At 41.1% G+C, this 22,172-nt stretch overlaps 1 protein-coding gene across 2 annotated transcripts; it reads left to right on the forward strand.

Annotated features, from left to right (window-relative positions):
• Positions 1-1,334: 1,334 nt before the first annotated feature.
• On the forward strand, positions 1,335-20,304 carry vwc2 (von Willebrand factor C domain containing 2). 2 transcript variants are annotated; one of them, XM_072677916.1, is made up of 4 exons: positions 1,335-1,561; positions 3,027-3,693; positions 6,840-6,969; positions 19,269-20,304. In XM_072677916.1, exons 2-4 carry the CDS (start codon positions 3,043-3,045, stop codon positions 19,418-19,420), a joined length of 933 nt encoding a protein of 310 aa, XP_072534017.1. In that variant the 5' UTR covers positions 1,335-1,561; positions 3,027-3,042; the 3' UTR covers positions 19,421-20,304. The 2 variants fall into 2 exon arrangements, with proteins under 2 accessions (XP_072534017.1, XP_072534016.1); XM_072677915.1 differs by having other exon boundaries at positions 1,336-1,561; positions 2,960-3,693; positions 19,269-20,303.
• The last annotated feature ends 1,868 nt before the right edge of the window (positions 20,305-22,172 follow it).

Below are 22,172 nucleotides of genomic sequence, written 5' to 3' on the forward strand. Positions count from 1 at the left end.
CTAAATATGAATATACTAACCTGTTTTTTTTTTTTTTTTACCAACATCAATTAAATTCAATTCAACTGTGTCATTACACTAATACATGGTTGTCCAGTACAACAAAACTGTTAGGCTAAATCTCTGGTGCAGAAAAAAAACAGACCAGTTTTGAGTGCGTATCTTGGATACTAATTTATCTATACTACATACTCAAAAACTAGTTAGTATTTGTGATTATGCAATTGGGACACACCCTAAAAGCCCACAATGCAATGCAAAATGGAAAGGGAGGAGCTACATCTGGAAAGATTTGAAAAACAAACAAATGAAAAACGGCATATAACCTGCAGTGGTGTATATTAGCATAGACATATTTGAACCCTGAAGCTACTCTTTACATTGTGTGAAAATGTCTGGATGAACAGACTAACAGAAATGCTCTAAAATGACTTGGATTCAAATATTGGAAGTTAAGCAGGGTTTTTGACTCCTCCAGTAAAGTTACCATTTTAAAGATACATGTTTTTCATTGGACAGCGACGATGTACAGGGACACTCTGCCAGGGATTTTGGGCAACCAATTTTGCCAAAATACTGAATTAATACATTTTAGGGCCTCTCTGTCAGTCGCAGTCCCATTCCCCCCAACCCCCCACATGCAGCGCCCCCCTAAAATAATATACCTTAGCATTAGTGTGTGGTACACAACTGGGATATAGTCTTTCTTTTTTTTCTTTGATCTAAACAGTTACATTTGTGCTATTTTTCCACTCTTACGTTGCTTTATGGTGGTCTAATCCCGGGTTAGCTGGATACCGAGCAAAACACAACACGCTGATTGTTGCTTAAGCCCTGCTGATCTATGTCGTTTTTAAGGATATGACTGTAACCTCATTGTGCACTGCGGACCTTTACTGGCTCTTCAGCTTCAGTCTCTGACTGTCGTTCAGAGCCTCGCTGCGGCTTTAAGAGGCTCTTTATGAACAGGTCTTGTCACGGAGCTTCGTGGGGAACCAAAACAAAACGCTCCCAAGTTTCCCTTTTAGCGCTTGAGGTAAGAGACTGCGCCCCCTGACGGTCGATGTGAGAGCTTTCTCTCTCTCTCTCTCTCTCTCTCTCTCTCTCTCTCTCTCTCTCTCTCTCTCGCTCTCTCTCTCTCTCTCTCTCTCTCTCTCTCTCGCTCTCTCTCTCTCTCTCTCTCTCTCCGCTCTCTCTCTCTCTCTCTCTCTCTCTCTCGCTCTCTCTCTCTCTCTCTCTCTCTCTCTCTCTCTCTCTCTCTGATGTCTCTTTCCTCCAACTCCCCGCTATGTGACGTCAGCGCGCTGAAGTCTTTTTTTTTTGGCACCGAAGCAAAAGTGAGCGCTCTCGGCCACCCGGCCACTCCTCTCCGCTCAGCTCAGCAGGGCAGTAGCGGGCAGCCGTGACGGCTAGGAGGATATGGAGAGCTTTCACAAACAGCTGATCTCCAGAGTGTCCGTCTAAGCCTCGCCTCGCTCTCTCTCTCCCTTCTCTCTCTGCTTTCACCTGGGTGGTCTTCAGGAAATAAGGAGAACTTTGAGACCGCGGCGAGAACACACAGGTATGGCTGTGAAATCCAAATGTGCTGCTGCTGCTGCTGCGGGTTCTGGGGAAGAATTTCAACGCGTTTCTTAAAGACATGATAAAGTTGAATGTATCGGCGGGAGCTGCATAAGTAAAAGACACAGGGTCGATTGAGGAACACAGGGGAGTCTGAAAAGCGAAGATTACATCGATTTTCGCGGTTAAAAGCTTTAGTTTCGACAAAGTCTTAATATTCTTTCGCGCCTGCTGACGAACGGCTGGATACAGATGCAGATGAAAGAGAGCTGTAGCGCCGTTTGAGCCTTTCCCAAACACTATACGGCAGAATTAACACCAGTATAGTGGTCTGTTACTCCGTAGATTTAAAGACTATTGGCAAGCTTCCCAAAGTACATTGGCAGGAGACCAGGGTTTTGATTTAAAGCCATTTTTCCACACTGCAGTCTCTTAAGTGTGTTACTGGCATGAGCATTGTCTGATGTTTTATGCAGAAGACGCTGTTCTATGCTGCTCCGATGGGCTGGAAGTGCTTAGGCAGTGCTCTGGAGCCCATCTGCACCTGTATGCTGCATCAACAGGCTCTACATAAGAGTCTCATTCCCTTCATTTATCTAGAAACTTTCATTAAGATCTAAATTTATCATTTGCCATTAGAGAGAGAGAGAGGGAGAGAGAGAGAGCATCTTTTGTGCACACTATCAGTTAATGTCTTATCTAACCCACCTGTCAGAAACCACTATTTCTTTTTTTTTCTTCTTCTTCTTTTTTCGTCACCTTTGGCTGAGCTTGATTCAGATCCATTTCTCGATTAACCTCTCTGCTCAGCGTTTAACCGATTTTAATTTAATGGATTGCCTGTGCATGACTGACCAGGGAAGAGGAGAGATAATTGGTGCGAGGGTTTTTGAGGCTCAGATGATTCGACCCTCAATCCTTGAAGCAATTTGCCTTTGTGTCCATCACTGCTGTGTAGAGGTGTGACTGGAAGATTGCTGTCTGTATTGCTTTCGCCATGTGCGAATGCACGCAATGCAGGGGGCTTCACACGTTTCCAGCTGCTCCCAAGTTTTGTGTGCCTTCAGAAAAGGAAATAGGCAGAAACAAGCTTAGGTAGCGCGAGCACAATCATTCTAAAGGGGACAGTAAAATCAATAAAAGGTGTGTTTCTGAACGAGGGCAGTGTATTACTTCTGGAGAGCTCCCTAAAGTTTAGTAATGCTTCAGTCTTTATGCATTTACTGTGTTATTGATTTTGGCTGAATGTTTTTGCTAGTCTTGCTGAACAGTGTTTCTGTGGCAGACCTGTTGGAATTCCATTAGTGTGGGCACTGTCCGTGGTGCTGGATCCCTCCATGCCTCGTTTTGAATGATTGTTTTAAAATGGAGACTAGCTGAAGTCTTTATCTTGCTACAGATGGGCCCGGCCTTTGCTTGTCATGTGAGGAGTGTTATGTGAGCCCAGGTGTCGTCCCACCGTGCAGGTGGTGGGAAGGAGAGATGCTGCGCTCCATTGCCATGACAACAGGTCTGGTGTTCATAACTTGGCTCCTACTGACGAGCGTGCGGGGCAGTCCCATCGTGCCGGTGCCCGAGGCTGCGGAGAGGGAGCGTCTGGAGCGGGTGCTGACCCACGCCAAGGAGGGCATGCCAAACCCCAGTGCCCAACAGCGCCTCGAGGAGATCAATAACCTGGGACTTGATGGGGTGAGGGGAGGCAACAGGACCAGCAGCGGCAAAGCGAGACCCAGCTGGAGCCCCCTGCGGCGAGGAGGCACCAAACCTCAGGGAAAGACACAGGAGGTCTGGGGTGAGCAGGACTCAATGAAGCAGACTGATGAAGGCCCCACGGGAGAGGCCAATGCCTCGCTGGACACTGTTGATGAGTACGCATACCCCGATTACAGGGGCAAGGGCTGCATGGATGAGACAGGGTTTGTGTTTGCCATCGGGGAGAAGTTCACCCCTGGACCCTCTACATGCCCCTGCCTGTGCACAGATGAGGGGCCGCTGTGCGACCAGCCTGAGTGTCCGAAAGTGCACCCACGCTGCCTGCGTGTGGACACCAGCCAGTGCTGCCCTCGGTGTAAGGAGAAGAAGAACTACTGTGAATTCCGAGGGAAGACATATGCCTCGCTGGAGGAGTTTAAGGTTAGGCCATAATAACTGCTATAATGAACATTAGAATGATATATATATATATATATATATATATATATATATATATATATATATATATATATATATATATATATATATATGTATATATATATATATATATATATTATTCTGATTAGGGGTAGGCAATATGGCAAACATGTTATATCATGATACTTAATACATTTTCACAATACACATCTAGACAGAATATAAGCAGGGTGCAAACATTTTCAAAATTTGCTGCACATATTAGTTTGTCAGTGATTTTTATGACGATATTCACTGATAGTACACAGAAAATGAATGATTTATTAAGAGAATATTTTTTTCTGTGATTATAAAATGTTGGTACAAAAAGGTGCCCATAAGTACCTCTTTTTTAATCCATACCGACTCTCGTAGTGGTTTTAGTTTGTAAATCAGATGTAGGTGTGAGGAACAATGTGAAGTTTAAAGAACCTCCACATAATATGAAAGTTCTGTACCCGCAATAGCTTCAGCTTCTTCTCTAGAGCTGTACCGTAAGAATTAGCACTAGAGAAACATAACATTTATTGGTATAAGGTTACAAATAGGAAAATGAATAAAGTGCAGACATGTTAATGCAGTAGTGCAGCATCACCTAAACCATCTGCTTCTCTGGGCTACAATAAATAAACACAAATAAACAATAAATCACATTTCAGTTTGTAAATATCTGTGAAATCAACACTGTCTGATGATTTTTTGAAATATATTTTTTTAGTTATCTGCTGATGCTGATATTCTGATATCATTGTGCATCTCCCTTGTCTGTCATTAATATGCAGTCAGTTATGTAGTGTTGCCATTAGCTCATGGCTTTATTTTGTGGCAGAGAAAATGCAGTTATGCTTACCATTCAGTTCGGACCTCTGTTCCCTGAGCCTCTGTTCATCATACAGTTGAATTGAATTTTTGTGCTCTGGTGGACTCTTCTGTCAAGTCGAAATAATCTAATATGTGCACATCATATCTTGATTCTCTATTGATTGCATGATTGCAGTAGACCAAAAAATGAGTTGCATTCTTTTTTTTCTTTTTTTTCCTTCTTGCTCTGACCGTTCTCGGTCTCAATCTCAGCATCCATGATAGTCTCAGAGCCTGCTCCCGTCCACTGGGAGTAGCTCAACAGCCAGATATCCTCTTTGTATTGCTTGGTGTTCTGTGATCTAAATGTGCTTGGCCTGTGATCCTAAGCAGTGCTTAGATGAAAATAACACCCATTTGTGGTGTTGATCATTTTAAACATGCTTGTTGATTGGACACAAGCCACCATCCGATGCATTTAAGTCATCCAGCATGTATCAGCAGCAGGTTTACAAAAAATTCTGTACTACTCTATCACAGAGCGGTTTGTTGTTTTTTTTTTACCTATTGTAATTCCACTGCTTTTTTTGTGCTTCTGTTTTGCAAGCACGTCTCCGCTTTCTCTTTGTCATTGGAGACCTCCACACCACCACGGTTCTGCGGCAAGTGGAGACATTTATTATCGCTAAAGTCAGCATTTGTGCTATTTGCTAAGAGTGGTAATGACTAGAGGCTGGATTTAGTGTTCCAGCTCAGCTGAACCTAATGCATATGCAGAAGGCAACCTTAACAATTAGAGTCTTGGCAGAGGGGACTAAGTCCAGCATAATGTCTATTTAGACCCTGCGGGGCTGGCTTCTGAGAGAAGCGGGCTAGGCTGGATAATGTGTGTTTTATGACTGGAGAGGTTGTGATGATAGCTGTTCACACCTCTACGCCTATTTATGAAGTTTGCATCGTAGACGAGAGCCCAGACTCCTCTTCAGCTCTTGCCCAAACGTTCCAATGAATAAATGTTGTTTATTTAGGCAGAAACAGAGTGGTGTTCTGCACTCTGTTCTGAGAGATACTCTCCTGAGAGCTCTCACGGCAGGGCACTGCAAGAATTCAGTCCTTTTTTCACAAATGCTGCGAGCTTACGAGCCTAGTGTGTTTTGCGCCCGGAGACTCTGAAGAGGCAGTGAGCGTAACCTTACAGTATGCGTGCTCCCTGCTTTCTGGGGCATTAAGTCGCGGCACCGTGCCACACGAACGCATCAGCAAACCTCTGCATGACAGGGAGCCTCCGGATCTGCCATGCTGGCAGAATTAGGTTCTTTGTCATGGAAGACCGTTTGCAAGGCATGTTTACTGCAAAGGTGCATATACAGTCATAAACGCTAAGTTAACAAAAAGGGCTCTTCTAAGTGAGGCCACTTCTAATTTTCTAAAGAACCTTTCAGTGATCCAGTTTTGTAATTGAGACGAGGGTGCAAAACCTTTTAAAAGTTAAAAAATGATTGTCCAGATCATATAAAGGTCCTAGGCCAATTGCAGGTGTCTGCACTTTCTTCATATATACTCTTGTTAAACAAGAATCCAATTTATTTTTCAGAATTCCTTCATAATTAAATAGTTTAGACATAAACAGGGTGTTCTCATACAGGGGGTTCTCAGAATAGTTCTCAGTGGTGGTAATAGCAACTAGATGTTGTACTGCCTCTAAAAGCTCCACCACCAAAATTTAAGCATTGACCTTATGACTTGAAAGCTGCAGGTTCAGTTAGCTATGAGCATAGAGTCATCTGTTGCCAAGAGTCCCAGAGAACATAACTGGCCTTACTCTGAATCTGAATGGTAGATGGCCCTCCCTCTTCCTTCATCACTCAGCATAATCTTAGCCAGTGCTGGCTCCTGTTAGCTGGCGTAATACAATTAGCAGTTAGTGTTCTCCTCCAAGCATGTTCAGCTGTCCAGTAATGTTGGGCTGGTAGTATCATGTGGTAGCATTGAGGGAGTTCTAGCTTGTGGGTGGGAAAAATATTACTAAAGTATTACTAAATTGGGAAAAATAAAAATAAATAAACAAGCAAAAAATACCCAAACATGCTGTCTTAAACATGTTTTATTATGTTTTATGATAGATTTGCAGAAGTGTTTGGTCTAAAATATATGTTATTAATAATCCATTATGCCACTGTAAAGAAATCAGAAACCTGAAAAAAATATACAGTGGATTTCCCTTTTAATTTTGCACCATTTTACAGTGTTCAGTTCACTATGTAATCATTTTACTGTGTTCATTTGTGTGCATGTGTGTGTTTGTCTAGGTGTCTCCATGTGAGAAGTGTCGGTGTGAACCCAGTGGGGAGGTTTTGTGTTCTGTCTCAGCTTGCCCACAGACAGAGTGTGTGGATCCAGAATATGAGCCTGACCAATGCTGCCCAGTGTGCAAGAGTGGTGAGTCACATCTCTCCTTTTGTCTCTGTATGTCTCTCTCTCTCTCTCTCTCTCTGTGTATTACTCTTTCTATCTCTTTCTCTTTTTATTCCTTTTTTATTTTCTCAGCACTCTAAATAGTGTGTTTCTAAATAGGTCTTTGCTTGGACATTTGGTTCTGGTTATGATATATCGAACATTTACATTATATTATTCTTCTATATTTATTCTTCAGGGATCCAAACATGGGTCCTTTTTGGAATTACTCAAAAAAAAAACTATATATTTAAAAGCCTTAGCCCCCCCCCCCCCCCCCCCTGTCTCTTTCTAAATTTCCTTGTTTTTCTTTCTGAAACCCCTCCGAGTCACCCCCTCTCCTATAAGCAAACTGAAAAATCAGTTCTCAGAAATGACTGCAGTGACTTGCCTGCAGTATGTTCAATTACCTCTCCCTCCCAGTTCTCCAGAAAGTCAGCAGGATAGAAGTGTCTCTGTGTGCCACGTGTGAGCTTTGCATGTGTTTCCACCTCACTCGCCCACTGACAGCCTGAAATGTCAAATTAAATTTGCATGGCTTAAGAGATAACGATTTTCCATCAATAAAATATTTTTAGTGAACTATCATAATGTCATCATTGCGTTGCTAACACTGCACTCAGTTAGTCTGACTAGATCTTCTACCAGTGAAGATTAGCAAATGTCAGTATGTTGGTCCATTCAAAGTCAAATACTTAATTTACATATAGATAGATTACATATGCAGCATGTATATACCTGAGAATAAAGAAAAAGGAGCCCAGAATTTGAACACTATAACTGGGGTGATCAACATAAGTATTTAATTCACTGTAAGTGCATATTTTGTGCAAAATGTTATACTGTCATACACACACTGCTGTTACCATATACAGTGTTTGGGTGCATTTTAACCTCTGAGATTATGAAAATTATGAAATTATGAAGATTATGAAATTATGCTGATCAAATTTAGGGATGCGCTGATATAGGAATGAAGCATCAATGCCGATATCCATATTCGCCACATCCATATCTGCCATACATGTAATCGTATAAGCTTGAGCATAAATATTTATAGAATGGAGAAATGGACTAAGTGTATCTGGATTAGCATTCCTGAGAAATATAGCATGTTTCTCAAATGCAGTAAAATGAGTAAAATATAGATATTTTATAGTAGATGTGTCACCTAAACACTAATTACATCATCAAATATTGTTTTCTTTTTTTAAACTGATTTCACCATGCATCTCAGTAAAATTAGTTTTATTCTCAGTTTTATTTATTGGAAATCTGTTATTTATAAAATATTTACTCCTGTTAAACTAATATTAAAACTTGAATAACTTTGAAGACATGGATTTAAGCTGCATAATAAGTTTCTTACTACCATGAATTTTCCATTAGTCTTTTTCAGTTTCCACATAGATGGCTTAGATGGAAAGATAGATTGTGTCAAATACTCCATGTTCTGACCTCTCTAAGGCCAGTCTCTTTTTCAGCATCCGTAGAATATTTTTGGATAAAACTGATCCAACCTCCAAGCTTTAGTTCTGCTGCTTCTGCCATTCTTCAGTGTTTGATTGTCGATATACTTGAGGTCTGGGCCAAACTTTGAAAGCAAGGGTGCAGTTATATCCATAAACTCTGAAAATCCCTTTGAAAACACCATACTCATAACTGTCACCTGTAACCTGCCAGTGCTCAGAACTGTGATGGAAAGTCAGTTTGCTGCATGGTAAAGAATAACCCAAATATGGGCACTGTTTGCAGATGCATTAAGCGTCATAGTCGCCTGATACAGTTTTCCATTAGCAACACTGACAGGAGGATGGAGACATTATTCAGTCAGCACTTGTACTAATGAACCGGCAAAGTTTCTCTGCCTGATTTGTGGGGGTGAGATGAGGTGATTAACACAAGCAGGTGTTTCAGTGCCTGCTTTCACCAAGCTCAAGGGCACTGATGATTAAACATTTCCACAAAAAAACAATGTTCTCACTTCATTCGCCTGTGAAAACAGTAGAGTGGGCTGCTGAAAAGCTCTCGATCAGCTAACTGCTCTGAATAGAGAGATGGCGCCTGGTGAGTGCTAATGAAAAATTCTAGTTCGCACTTTCACATTTTTTCTTTCTGCTCGGACCACTAATGAAATGTGCTGTTAAGCAAAAAAAAGCCTGGACCTTGGATAAGACTGTGTGTGTATGGATCGTATGATTGGAACACATTACAGTGTCTTGGGAGAAGTTTGCTGGATCAGGGTGGATTATAGGGAGCTGTCTGAGATCATTTCAGACAGCACGTCCTAGACTATGGCTCCTTGTGCTTCTTCATTGATCTTAATCTAACATGGCACCGTCAGCTACGTTGCCTCCTTCAGCAAAAAGGAACGATGACTCGGGATATGGATCTCAGACTTGGCAGCTAAAGTTCCTCACTGTGTTGACAATAACGGAAAGGAGGCAATTATTTTCAAAATAAAAAGACTTCTAAATGAAATGTACAGGCATTTTTTGTCAGGCCTGCCCAGCATGATCATAGTGAATAGCTCATGGAGTGAAACCTGACGTAAAGCCCACGAAAACGGATGAAGTTGGCACCAGGAAGAGTAGGGTCCGCATTAAGCCTACAGCGTGGAAAGCAGCATGCGGATTTAAGAATATGTAATAAATGCGTGTGTGCACTCAAGCAGTCAGGCTTTCTGCTTTTTAAGATGGATTGGAAGCACTTATACTTGCCGCAAAAGATTACAATTGCTGGTGTTTCACAATATTCCACATTGCTTCTTGATTCCGAAGCTCGAGCAGTTCATGCGCTTGCCAGGTGGTGCTTGAGTCTGATTGTGTTCGTAAATTGCTGTTTGTCTGTTTGCATTGAGCTTCCTGCAATTTTCCCTGTATTTTTCCCCTTGCCGTCCGACTTTAGCGACTTGTTTTTGTTTCCTTGTGTGTGGAGCGCGTTGTGAGCCGGTTTTGAATAGCGAGGGTGAGTGAGGTAAGTGCAGTGGCACCTCTGCGGCTCTTGCTGCAGGTGTCTGAGGTACAAAGGCTCCGGCGCAGATGCGGTGGGAGAGGCAGGCAGATGCTCGGACCCCCTGAGATTTGTACACATCAGAAGTAAGACTTCAAAGCCTCTGCTCAGTGACACCACAGGATGGGTGCCGGGTAAGCCTGCTCAAACTTAGTCTGCGCTCCTGATAATGATCACCTGGGCTCAAACTATTTGCCAGCCCAACTTCAATATGTTCAAAAGAGCGCCTGCTGAAACTTCACTGATCTTTGCAACTTTCCCTGTCTGATACAGTCCTCAGACAAGGCAGAGTGCGAATGATTGTTTAATTGAGACCATTAAGAGTCCATTATGACTTGATTGACTGGGTCGTTTTTTCCCTTCAGTTACATGAAAGGGAGCCCTTGGCCTGGCGCTTTTAGAAAAATGTGGTGCCTTCTCAATGAAATGATAATAGCTGTTGAAGAAAAGAAGAAATTGGAGGTGTCATCTTCATTTTGGATTGTAGGGTTGACGCAAAAATGGGAAGGCAGTGTGGAGAATCGATGTATAAATAGGATGCTAGCAGTTCTCTCATAATCATAATCATACACTCAGTCGATGCTGAGCACACTGTGCCCAGTGGGAGCTACAGTCTGCATGGCTTATCTCAGGTCTCACAGAAAGCCTGCAACTCAAAAGAGGCACATATCTATAATTTGTCCAAAGTCATTAGGCCATTTTATCATTTCTTTGGATTCGCTCATGGCCGGCGCCGACTAATCTGGGAGAAAGAGAGTTGGGCTGCTGAACGCAGTTCAGGCCTGCCGAAGAGCCTTCATCACGTTTCATCCTATTAGCCTAAATGCCATTAATTTTAAGTGGGTGTTAGGACATGAAAAGCACAAAGATTTCTCAAAGCAGTCTGGGGGATTGATGTCTCCATTTGTTGCCGATGAAGAGGCGAGGTTTAGGCCTTTTTCAGGGCTGCTGAATGGAGCATTATGTTCCTGCGCCGTGCGCTGCCTGGGATCTGTTGTTGGAGCGGTATGCCAGGAGACACTTGAGGAAGTGCCATGGGGGGGAGATGAAAGTGAGTGCTATTGCTAACATCCACCACAGGCAGTTGTTCATGAATATCAAAGAACATCTGCGAGCGGCAGCGTCGTTGGGAATCGAAACGAAGGAGGAAAAACACACTCACACATTCATTTCTTACATACAGGCCATGCTTTCAGTCAGTCAGGGGCTGTCAATAAATAAGAGACATGGCGTTCAGCATTCTTTCCTTCGGTTTTGCTTATTTATGCCACAACAGTGCCAGAAATGTCATTCAGCGTTTGAAAAAAGTGAAAACATTTGTTTTTTTTTGTTTTTTTTCCAGCAGCAAGGTGTGTCTTCTTGTCGAATATACAGCAAGTTTACCAGTGTCACACAGGCTCAAACAGGATTATTTCAAATCGGCTGCCGCCACACTTCTCGCCCCAGCGGCCACACAGACAGAACATGCCTTTATCCTGTAGCATAACTGGGACTCGCAGCATGATGCTTCAGGAGCTTTTTAAAAGCAAAGACTTGCTGCTTATTTCCCCGCTGTGCGCTCTGTCTTGGCGACCCTGCCTCGTGCAGGCCATCGCCTTGGCAACACACGGATAAAAAAACTGCCGCTCTTCTTGAAGGGCTTAGACACCGGGGTCGCCACTAATCTAGGAGGTTGCAGTAAACAGTCTGAACGAGAGCCGAAAGCACTTCAAACTGCAGAATGACGGCCGGAGAGTGTGTGCGGTGCTTGGGGGGTGGTGGGTGGGGGGAGTACTTTAACGTTTCCAAATAGGGAAAATGATCAGGGGGAATATTCATGGAAGCTCAAGGGGGACAATTCATGGCTTACTTTAAGAGCTCAATTTAGGCATCTTAAATGCTGTTTCTCACAACACTAGAGAAAGAATACATATATAAGAAGTTATCACATTTATGGTTTTAGCCTTTAGTAATGGGATGTCATTTTCTCTGATTCAGAAGAGGAAATAAATAATGGTTATCAATCTCACATATGCAGCACCTTCAACACCTCTCTTTCTTTCTCTTACAGAGGATTTGCTAAGTTCAATATTCCTTTGAATACTGCACACTCAGCAGTTCACTGAAGCTAGCAAGACAGTTGTGATATCATTTATATCTAACAATATGCTGAAATACATTTTATTTAATAGTTAACCTGACATACCATGAACCTCAAACACTGTTGTGTCCTCCTTCACAAAAAAATCCAGCATAACCAAATAAGGGCTGAAATTTTTTTACACTTTCAAAATTTAGATACAGCCCATACAGCCTACCAGTGAAAGCCCTAGTCAAAACTAGTGAAACAGCAAATCAAGACAACAGTGGGAGAATGTCATGTTGTCAGTATTCCTGTGCTGCACAACACCATCAGCCCTGTACCAGTGTCCACAGAAGGGGAGCTCAAACTCGTCAAGCGACAAAGTGAAAGCCAGGGGAAGTGTATATGGAGCCGCACTAGGCTAAAAGATCATGCCAACACTATCTTTTACAATTTCTTCTCTGCATTGAAAATCGGAACTGAACTGCCTCAGCTGACCACCAAACTGGAGCTAAACACACACCAGAAAGCACAAGCTTTTTCTTTACTGGTGAAACTTGAGAAAGCCAAACCCAGGGAAAAGAGTGAGGCCAAGACTAAAAGCTAACCGTCTACAATCTCATCAGCCTGCTAACAGCACATGGCGCTAAGAGGATAGAACATAACCGGACAGCAACATAGTCTGATAAGATGCAGGAATAATTTCTGTTTTTGTTATAGTGTTAAAATAATAGTGCTCTGTTATGCAGGTTCTGTAAGCCTGCCGTAGTGACATAAACCAGCCAATAAAAGCAAAGTTGATCATTTTTTCCACACACAAGTTTCATTCTGTGTGCTTCAAAATAACAGGGTTGTAAAATAGGCGTGTGACATTACATCTGATGTTGTCCTGAAATATGATGACAGCTATTCTAATCACTAAATCTATTGCTGATAAACATTTTTTATTGCACACACACAGCGTGTATAATCACCACAGAAAAGCATTGCCAGTAGAGCTAGACAGTAGGGCTGCACAACATTGGAATAAAATATATATACAGCAATGTTAAACAATACTGAATTTTTACCTGAAGTCAGTCATCCAACATGTGATAATATTAATAATGCCCTCTGTTTATCCTAGATTGGAGTAAACCAGGTAGATGCGTCATTAAAAATGACAATAGTGCATCAGTAAAAAAAGGATTTAAAAGATTGTATATATTGTGCAGCTCTACTGGACACTATGGAGCAGTTGCATATGAGCCTAAGGTCGCCGTGCCCAATATCAAGCGACAACTAGAAGATCATAATGCCTCCCAGCATTGGGCTGTGGAGCACTGAATCTGTCTCCTGTTGAGTGATGGAGCTCCATTCAATACCTTTGGGATGAGCTGGAGTACGACGATCATCCAACATCAGTACCTGACCTCATTACTGCTCTTGTGGATGAATTCAAAGAAATCCTTGTGGAAATGTTCCATTATAGCGTAAATGCCAAATGCTAAAACTATTATTTTATTTTGTGGGTTCGGATGCTCTATTTAGCCTAGGTATGCTGCTTTCAACTCTGACCTTAACATCTTAAGAATTGAAAGCAACATGTGACTTATAATTATAGTGCTATGATTAATAATTTATGCTTTAGTGAAACAGCGGCTCTTTCCCCCTCTCCTCACACTGAACAAAAATGAAAATCAAGTCCTTTTTCCTCCAGCACTTATACAGAGTGAGGACATTTAGCCACATTTATAATACATATGTGCTGAAGAACTGCATTAGCGAGAGATCTTTTCTTTGATTCTCAGTGCAGCGTCCATTTGCACTGCTTTGGGCTCTCTTTACGAGCATCAGCTCTAATGAGGTATAAAAGATCATGCCGTTCTCAGGACTCGAGCCTTGCTCCTTCTTTACTCTTTATCTCAATTACTGCTGAAGCATAGGGAAGGAAACTCATCCCTGAATGGACCAAAGAGTCTTTAATGGTGCTCTCCTTTGAGTTAGCCTGTACACCACCGCTTTGATACTCAGTGAGGAAAAAGGTTTGCTCGCTGGATGTTGAAAAGGTGATTATGCGTCACTTTCAGTGGGATGAAAAGATGGCACAAGAAGCTATTTTCCTTTTCTTCTTCTTCTGCTTCTGCAAATGTTCATCACCAAGTTTGGTGTGAATATGCAAAAAAAAAAAAAAAGTCTTGTAGTTGCGTAACAACCAAACACACATAGCAGTTGTATTAACTAATATGCAGAGCCAGAGGGCGATCTGGGATTTAAATGTTCTTGATGAATCAGCCGTGACAGTGGCATTTCCATACACAGCCTTGGTATTCAGAGGGGAGACTGGAACACTCAGGCTGAAATCATTATAAATACAACTGCGCCAACGTTTTGACAGCATCAACCAAATATTCATGCAGATTGATGCACCTCTACCTGCCCGAGTGGAGCACTTCAGTCTATAATAACGCCTTTGCAGAGGCTGAATAGGAAACTGGGTTTGTGTTTGGTACAGCCTGCTTGCAGTCTGTGTTGCTCAGGCCCAGTGTCAGAGGCAATTAATATGGCTTTTGCCATTTTGTGAATAATGTGTCATCATTTGCAGTAAGAAAAAAACATCTATTTGAAAAAGGGTTTTTTTCCCCCAACCGAAAAGGTCGAAGTAGCATGCCTCAGAACATGGTGGAGCATGCGCTATTTTCCTTAAAGACTCATTCCAGCCTCTCGATCAGGCTCTGCAGAAAGACGTAGGGGGGTATCAGAGCCAATCTATCTTACACTCAGAGCTGGGCAGGGAAGGCTGACTGCCTTCAAAAATGCCCTTTTTTGTTTCGCTGCTGGCTGGCTGTGCTCTCACAATGTCTAAATGTAAATGCTGGTCATGTGTGTAGATTGCAGAATGATGTCTGTAAGATTTATAATTATCATAGCATTTTAATTTATTATAATGTGGAATGTAGACTGCATAGATTTCACACAGCATTTATTACATTAGTTTATTTTAAATAAGCAAATAAAATGTGTTGGAAACTGATACAGATGGCTCCAATCTGATAAACAGTATCAGTATCAGGATAATACCAACGCTGGATCAGATACTGGCGGAAATGAGAATGAATCCCATCTGATCCTGTAACAAATCTAACCTGAAATGTGACAGAATTGCCAGCAGTGCAACATAATGTAAGGTCCAAAGATATGAACAAAAAGTCACTATTCTAGTGATAAACTGGAGTTAAATTGTTTTTATAATCTAATTTGCAACTATTAAGACTATAAATTAAATTTTAGTTGTTTTTTTGTTTCTTTTTTGTGAAAGAATAGTATTGTTGTTGGCTTGATTGCTTTAAGTACAAATTCCACATATTGTGACACTGAGCATCAGTACACATTGCGGAAAGTTCAACATATGATGTGGAGTATAGATTATATAGATTACATTTTAGATAATGTCACTTATATAAGACAGCATTTTTATACAGTGAATTGAAATTGGCACATTTATTATAAAGGGTATTGTAATATTTGTTACACTACAAAAATATCTTAGCAAGAGATAAATCTAATCAGTAGGCAGTGTTTTAAAAAAGTATTTTACCCCATTAAGCATCAGATTCATCTGGTGTGACGGATGGAAGATATTGCCTTAACGAGGACATAATTGGCTTGCAATTGGCCTCTACCGGTCAAAAATTTACCTTTCCAGGACAAAAGATCCCCTTAATTAAAGCACCATTTGTCAGACTGTGAATTTGAATCAGCTATGAAAAAGACAAGAGCAGAAACTAGAGATAAAGCTATAGACATGCACATGATGCACATGATTACAAAATAATATCCAAGTGTTTGAATTTCCCAGTGTGCAATGATGATCAATTGTAAGGAAATGGAAGCTGCATCATACTGCACCATCAAGACTGTCCCACAAAACTCAAGGCAAGAAGGGAAGAGGCCAACAATCACTTTGAAGGCACCACAGAGACAATATCAAAAGCTTTGCTTACAGCTGTCTTGCTTAGAGGGTGGCTAGAAAGAAGCCATTCCTGGATAAAAAAAAAAAACACACCAACACACATCTGGAGTTTGTCAGTTTTGTGGTCGAATGAGAGTAAATATGAGCTTTCTGGTCAACATTTAAAATGCTATGAGGCACACAGCAGTGGTTGTACACCAAAAAGGTCAATGTTCTACAGTTGCCAAATCAAATTCTAGATCTTAGTCCTGTCAGGATAATGTGGCACTATTTGAGAATTGCCATCCACAAGCCTGAGCAATCTGCCAGGGAAAACATGCATGAAACACACCACCTACTGCAGAAAACTGTGGTTCTATCAACAACCAGTGTGAAAGGAATTGAATAGGCCAGTGAGGAGAAGAGTGAGACCACAGCATAGATCACCATTTCAGCATTTCTAAAACGCACAGCTTAGTGGAATATTGGAATTATAAAATGCCAAAATCCACTGTCAGAGGCCGCCGCCTCCATGACCAGAAGCTTTCTGGAAGAGTTCCACAGATGCATACAATGAAAAGCACCCAAAGATACCCATTCTCAACTGAGGTGATGGATCATTCATGCTTTGGGGCGGTTTTGTTGCTAGCGCTTCAGGGGCACTGGTGAAAATCAATGACATAATGAATTCCATTAAATAACAGGAGATTTACTTAAAAATCTGTATGCTTCTACCATTTGGCCAAGACCTGGTTGTGGACAGATCATTCAGCAAGATAGTGATATTGATATTTGTGCAACACAAAGTGGTGTATATGTGATATCCTCAGTTTCCAGATTTGAGCCTCATTAAAAACCTGTGATGTGTACTGAAGAGTCAATTTACAATTAAAGGCTTTCAAATATCAAGGAACAAGAAATGTTCTGAATGGAGGAGTGGTTCTGCAACACTGTGAAGCAGGGTAGGCTTCATTTATTATTAATAACTGGGTCCCAATGTTTGAAGCCTGAAGTGTTTCAGAAAACAGTATAACAATAAAAATATGCAGCTCAAATAAAACTAAATTAGTACTAATGCATTTAGCTAATTTTCTAGATGGGTTCCAATGATTTAACAGTTGCCATGTTATAATGCATAATGAGAAATATTACACACATTGACATGATTTTAGATGATTTTAATTGGCAAAATTATTTGCATATTGCATATTCTGCATATTAACATGCAGAATCCACCAGTTTCATAATCAATAAATTCATCAATAAATAAACCTACAATGTTCGCATGATTGACAGTGTCTTTAGGGCTCATTTCAGGGCAGTCTCTGAATTAACCTTGAGGCTAGTTTAAAAGTACTGCAAGGAGCATAAATAAGGTGCATTTAAAAATGCATGCAGTGGATGAGTTTTGTATGCAATGAACCATTAATATTTAGATGCAGAAAGAGGTTTGATTAATACATCTACTGTGTGCAATTTAAAGAAGCAGTGAAATAACATAGAGTTGTGTTTTCTTATGCAGAATATACTGTACGTTCTTGATGCTACAACACCAACTCTTTGAAATCTAGATGCTAATTAGTGTTTAGCTCATAAGGCCATACTTCTTGATTGCACTTTTTTGTCCATAGCTGGGCGGTGGTCATTATATTTCATATTCATTAATTCTTTACACCTTGGAGATAATCCCTCTGCCCAGCAATTATCTTTGCCCTGACATTGTAATGTGCTCATGTTTTATGTAAAGCCCGAGGCCGAGGTCTCCACTGTGTGAGCAGAAGGTTTTGTCATGTAATAGTTTCTTATTTGAGACACGCAAGAGCAGCAGCTTCTTGCTGATTTCTGTCTGTCTGGGGTTACACTGAAGTGGAGCACAAAGAGATTGCAGGCAAATGAGATTATTCAGTCTCCATTTACATGTGTACCCCTGCTAATAAGGTACAGCAGATGAAGAGAAAGAATGGACACTGAACTTTAAACCATTTAAATATGTATGACTAAGTCCTGCGTAGTCCATGGTTTGCAGAATGAGAACAGTGAGCATAATTTCCATGAAGTCCATTAACAGCTGTTGCATTTACAGAAAGGGACATTATTTAGTAAGCAGCCCTGTTTGTGAACAGGTGCTGTTTTCTCTAAAGTGTACACTACCTGCCAAAAGTTTGGGGACAACTGTCCGTCTTTTGAAATCTTTTGAGTAATGCTTTCATTGTTACTTTTTAAATTGTGTAAGAAAAATATATCTGCAATAGTTTTGATTACAGTAAACAGCTATTTCTTTGTTAACACATGGAGCATATTTTACATCACTTTGTTCAGCCCTTTTTTTTTTTTTTTTTTTTCTCTCAGCTGTGTGCTTTTCTGCTTTTAGTTTTTACATCTTACATTTTCCTCAATACTTAGTGGATTCTATGTTGGAGAGCTTTCTAGGCTGTACTGCAGATAAGCAGTCCCAAACCATTATTTTCCCACCTCCATGCTTCACAGTTAATATGTTACTGTGTCCAAATAACCCATCTTTAGATTCATTTGTCCAAAGCACATTGTTGATCTAGGTGTTCTCAGAAAAAAATACTTTTGCTCTGGTGTTTGTTTTGACAGCAAGGGCTTTCACACCGTCCATGAAAATCCAACGTGTGTGGTCTCTTTCTGATGGTAGAGCTACCTGTAGATCTTGTGATGACATTTTAGTGTTGTTGAAGACCCATTTGTGGTCTTTTCGAGTTGCTGTTGGACTGAACTTGCTGGGACGGCCTGACCTGGCCATGTTGGCAGTTGTTGCACTTGTAAATTATTTTGCAGACAGTGGATCTTACCATGGTAACAACACTCAGTTTACCAAGAGCAAACCAAGCTAAATGTCTGAGTTTTAAGTAAGACTCATCCAAAATTATGATGTATATCGTGATGATCTGCAGCTAATGTGGTGCAACTGATTCTAATTTTAGGCCTTTGAAGTAGTAATAAATGTCAGGGTGTCTTAACTTTTTCCTCACAGGAAAATAGTATTTTCCTGACTGTATAACATCTGTATGAATAAGCAGAGCTGAACTCCTGTAAACTGAGTAGGCAGATTTGCAGGCTTTTATGTACAGACTCAAAGGACTGAGGAATGAATGGTACATTTTGAAATTTGAATGGTCTTAACATAATAAATCAAAATGGTTTATTTCAAAACATTGAGGAAAAATCTTAATTTTTTTTACATGAAATGGGCATGGTATATTAGCTTTGTCTGAGACCTGAGGCTGACTCTTCTGTTCTCCGCTGCATCTTTAGGACCAAACTGTTACGCGGACACTGCAGTGATTCCAGCTGGCCGTGAGGTAAAGATCGACGAGTGCACCATCTGCTACTGCACGTACGAGGAGGGCACCTGGCGCATCGAACGGCAGGCCACCTGCAGCAGGAACGAGTGTCAGCCCAGCTAGAGCGGCCAAGGGCCGTGTCCAGCGCTCACAATAACCCCCTCCAGCCTTTACCTAGACAGCTTCGTAGCAGCCTAGTGCTGCGACTCTGAGCTCATACAGGCTGCCAGGACTCCAGCATTATGGGGGGATTATATCTGTCGTGGCTGTTTGTGACAGCTCATGACTATATGACCTCAGACTGTCAAATAGCATGTAGCACAGGGGGGTTAGCCAGGCCACATAGTGCTACATTCCTCATGTTGTGGCACAGCCTCTGAGCTGACATAAAGTGTCACGAAAAGTGCCATGTTTATGATAGTGATAAGTACACAGGCCTGAGTTCAAAGGGGCATGGGGATAGATTCAGCTATATTACTACATGAACTTTATATCGAGATTTATAACCAGTAATAAAAGGATATTTATTTATGTATGTATTGATACATTTACGGAGCCAAGGGGAAAATGTCTGGTTTACAGTTTAAATGCTATTTTTTATAGTCACTGTATTTTGATATTTCGTCATGTATGTTACCGGGACTTTAGTCCGACTCATTAGAATGTATGGAGTGTAAACAGTTGTCACCATGGATGAAGGCGAAAAAGAAACAAACAAAAAAAACAAAAAAACAAGTTTGTCAGACATCAGGAAGACAAGCTGTAGTCAGCAATCACTCTCAATGTCAAACACACTTCTCAGTACGTTCCACAGCTCAATGGATGTGTTGAACTGTTTAGGCAAATCAAAGGAGAAAAAAATAGCAGCTTGCAGATGTTTGTATCTTAGGTTTTCTTATTTTATTCTATTTTATTTTTTTGTTGTGTTCCAAACTGAAGTGCATTTTAACAAGACGTGTTTCTGTATTTGTGTTTACATGTTTCAAATAAATCAAGTTACACTGTGCACTAAAGCGTCCGCCTCAAGACACTGATGTCAGGTCAACTAGGGACACCATCCAAGTCCGTTGGCATTTTTAAAAAGACAGAGACATGTTCAAAATGTCAAGTCGAGAAGTTGAAGGAAAAAAAAACCTGTACATTTCATCTGGAGCATCACTTGTCCAACGGGCTGAGCGAGACCCAGCTGTTACTTATGGGATGACAGTGCCACCCTGTAAGTCTCTGAAACTCTTTTCAATCAGACTTCAGAGATTGCATCAGATTTTGGATGACGGGGTCCCGCCCGACTCAAAAGTCAAAGCAACTTGGCTCCTGTGCCCTCGTGGAGCGCCGCAAATTAGTCATTGTGCCCTGACGGATGGAGACTCCAAAGTTTACTGTCATAATATTGACGATTCAGTTGATGGGAGGGTTCAAAAGTCTTTAATGCTGGGCTCCCACTATTGGAAATGAGAGAGGTAGCATGACACGTCTCAGCAGCAGGTGTTGTGATATTAAAGGATTATGAGCTGCATGCAGCATCAAAGTAATTAAATCAACTCCATCATCCCATATGTCACCTCTTAGCTGCAACTGAGCCTGATGAAAAGCCTCTAAATCCCGGTTACAAAAACGCATAATAATGATTGAAGATGCATGGATCATCATGAGTCTACACTTTAATTGCTGCTCTGTACAAACCATTGTGCTCTATTCAAAAAGAAAATCGAGCTTTGAGCATCTACAAATATGTCACATTCCTTCTTGATAGTCCAGCACAAATGTTGTCACCTCCTTCTGACAAACTCAAAACACCTTAAATCATCTGAATTATTTAGAAATAATATTAAATTTAAATAACCTCTAAAAAAATCTGATTATGGCTGAGTATGACGGAAGCTATCCATTATACATTTTATTTCATTAGAAATGTTATTATTAGCTTTTCTCTATTCTTATATAACAAAAGATGTGTGTGGTCTGTCATTCCTCCAAAATCCGGCACTGTTTCTGTCTTTGATCCAGTGTATCCCTCTGTCAAGCAGACATGCCTCAGGGCCAAGCTTAGGGATTGTGAGAAATAAAGTCAAATGCTTGCACATACATGACAGTCTGAAGTGCTCTCTGCTAGACAACACTGCCATCCATCAGTCTCGCCCATCAGGCTCACTCTCTCTCTCTCTTTCTCTCTCACTAGCAGCAAGTGTGGCCATATGGATTAAAATATGCATTCTCTGTTGCCCCCTCTTGTAGACTCTGATCTTCTAGCAGGTGTGTATAATTGCCATTAATGTGTTTGACTCTCCTTCATGCTCTCTATATCTCCATTTTCTACCACCTCTAGCCCCCACCCCACCTTTACTCTTTCTCACATTATAATAGTCTGCACAGATGGATGAAAGTGGCCAGTAACTGACCGCGGATGAAAGGCTACAGGATGACTGGCACAAATTGTGCATGCAAATGGATGAGCTGTAGTGTACCAACAAAGTGTGCCTACAGGCTGGTTGTGTCTCATAAAGTGGCCAGTGAGTGTTTACATTAAGTGGTTACCAGCTACGCCTGTACCAGTGCAACACACACACTGACATGCCACTATCATGTCAGTGTCACTGCTGTGCTGAGAATGAGAAATCCCTCAACTAATATCTCACCAGCAGCAGCCATGTAATAGTCGTGTTCCTTTGGTAGAGTGGGGCTGGTAAAGTGTGCTGCAACAGATGGGCTGCAGTCAGTCACTGTAAACTTACATAATGCATCTATAGGGTAGATGTACCTGAAAAGAATGTGTATCATATATCAGGCTCATACATAAAAATATAATAAATATATATATATATATATATATATATATATATATATATATATATATAAAATGACTGTTGGAAATATA

Source organism: Salminus brasiliensis, chromosome 4 (genome assembly GCF_030463535.1).
Source record: "Salminus brasiliensis chromosome 4, fSalBra1.hap2, whole genome shotgun sequence".
Taxonomy (NCBI): domain Eukaryota; kingdom Metazoa; phylum Chordata; class Actinopteri; order Characiformes; family Bryconidae; genus Salminus; species Salminus brasiliensis.

Coding starts and splice junctions, on each gene's coding strand:
- vwc2 (XM_072677916.1), top strand. CDS start 3,043: ATGCTGCGCTCCATTGCCATGACAACAGGTCTGGTGTTCATAACTTGG. Junction 3,694..6,839: donor CCTCGCTGGAGGAGTTTAAG/GTTAGGCCATAA, acceptor GTGTTTGTCTAG/GTGTCTCCATGTGAGAAGTG. Junction 6,970..19,268: donor CTGCCCAGTGTGCAAGAGTG/GTGAGTCACATC, acceptor CTGCATCTTTAG/GACCAAACTGTTACGCGGAC.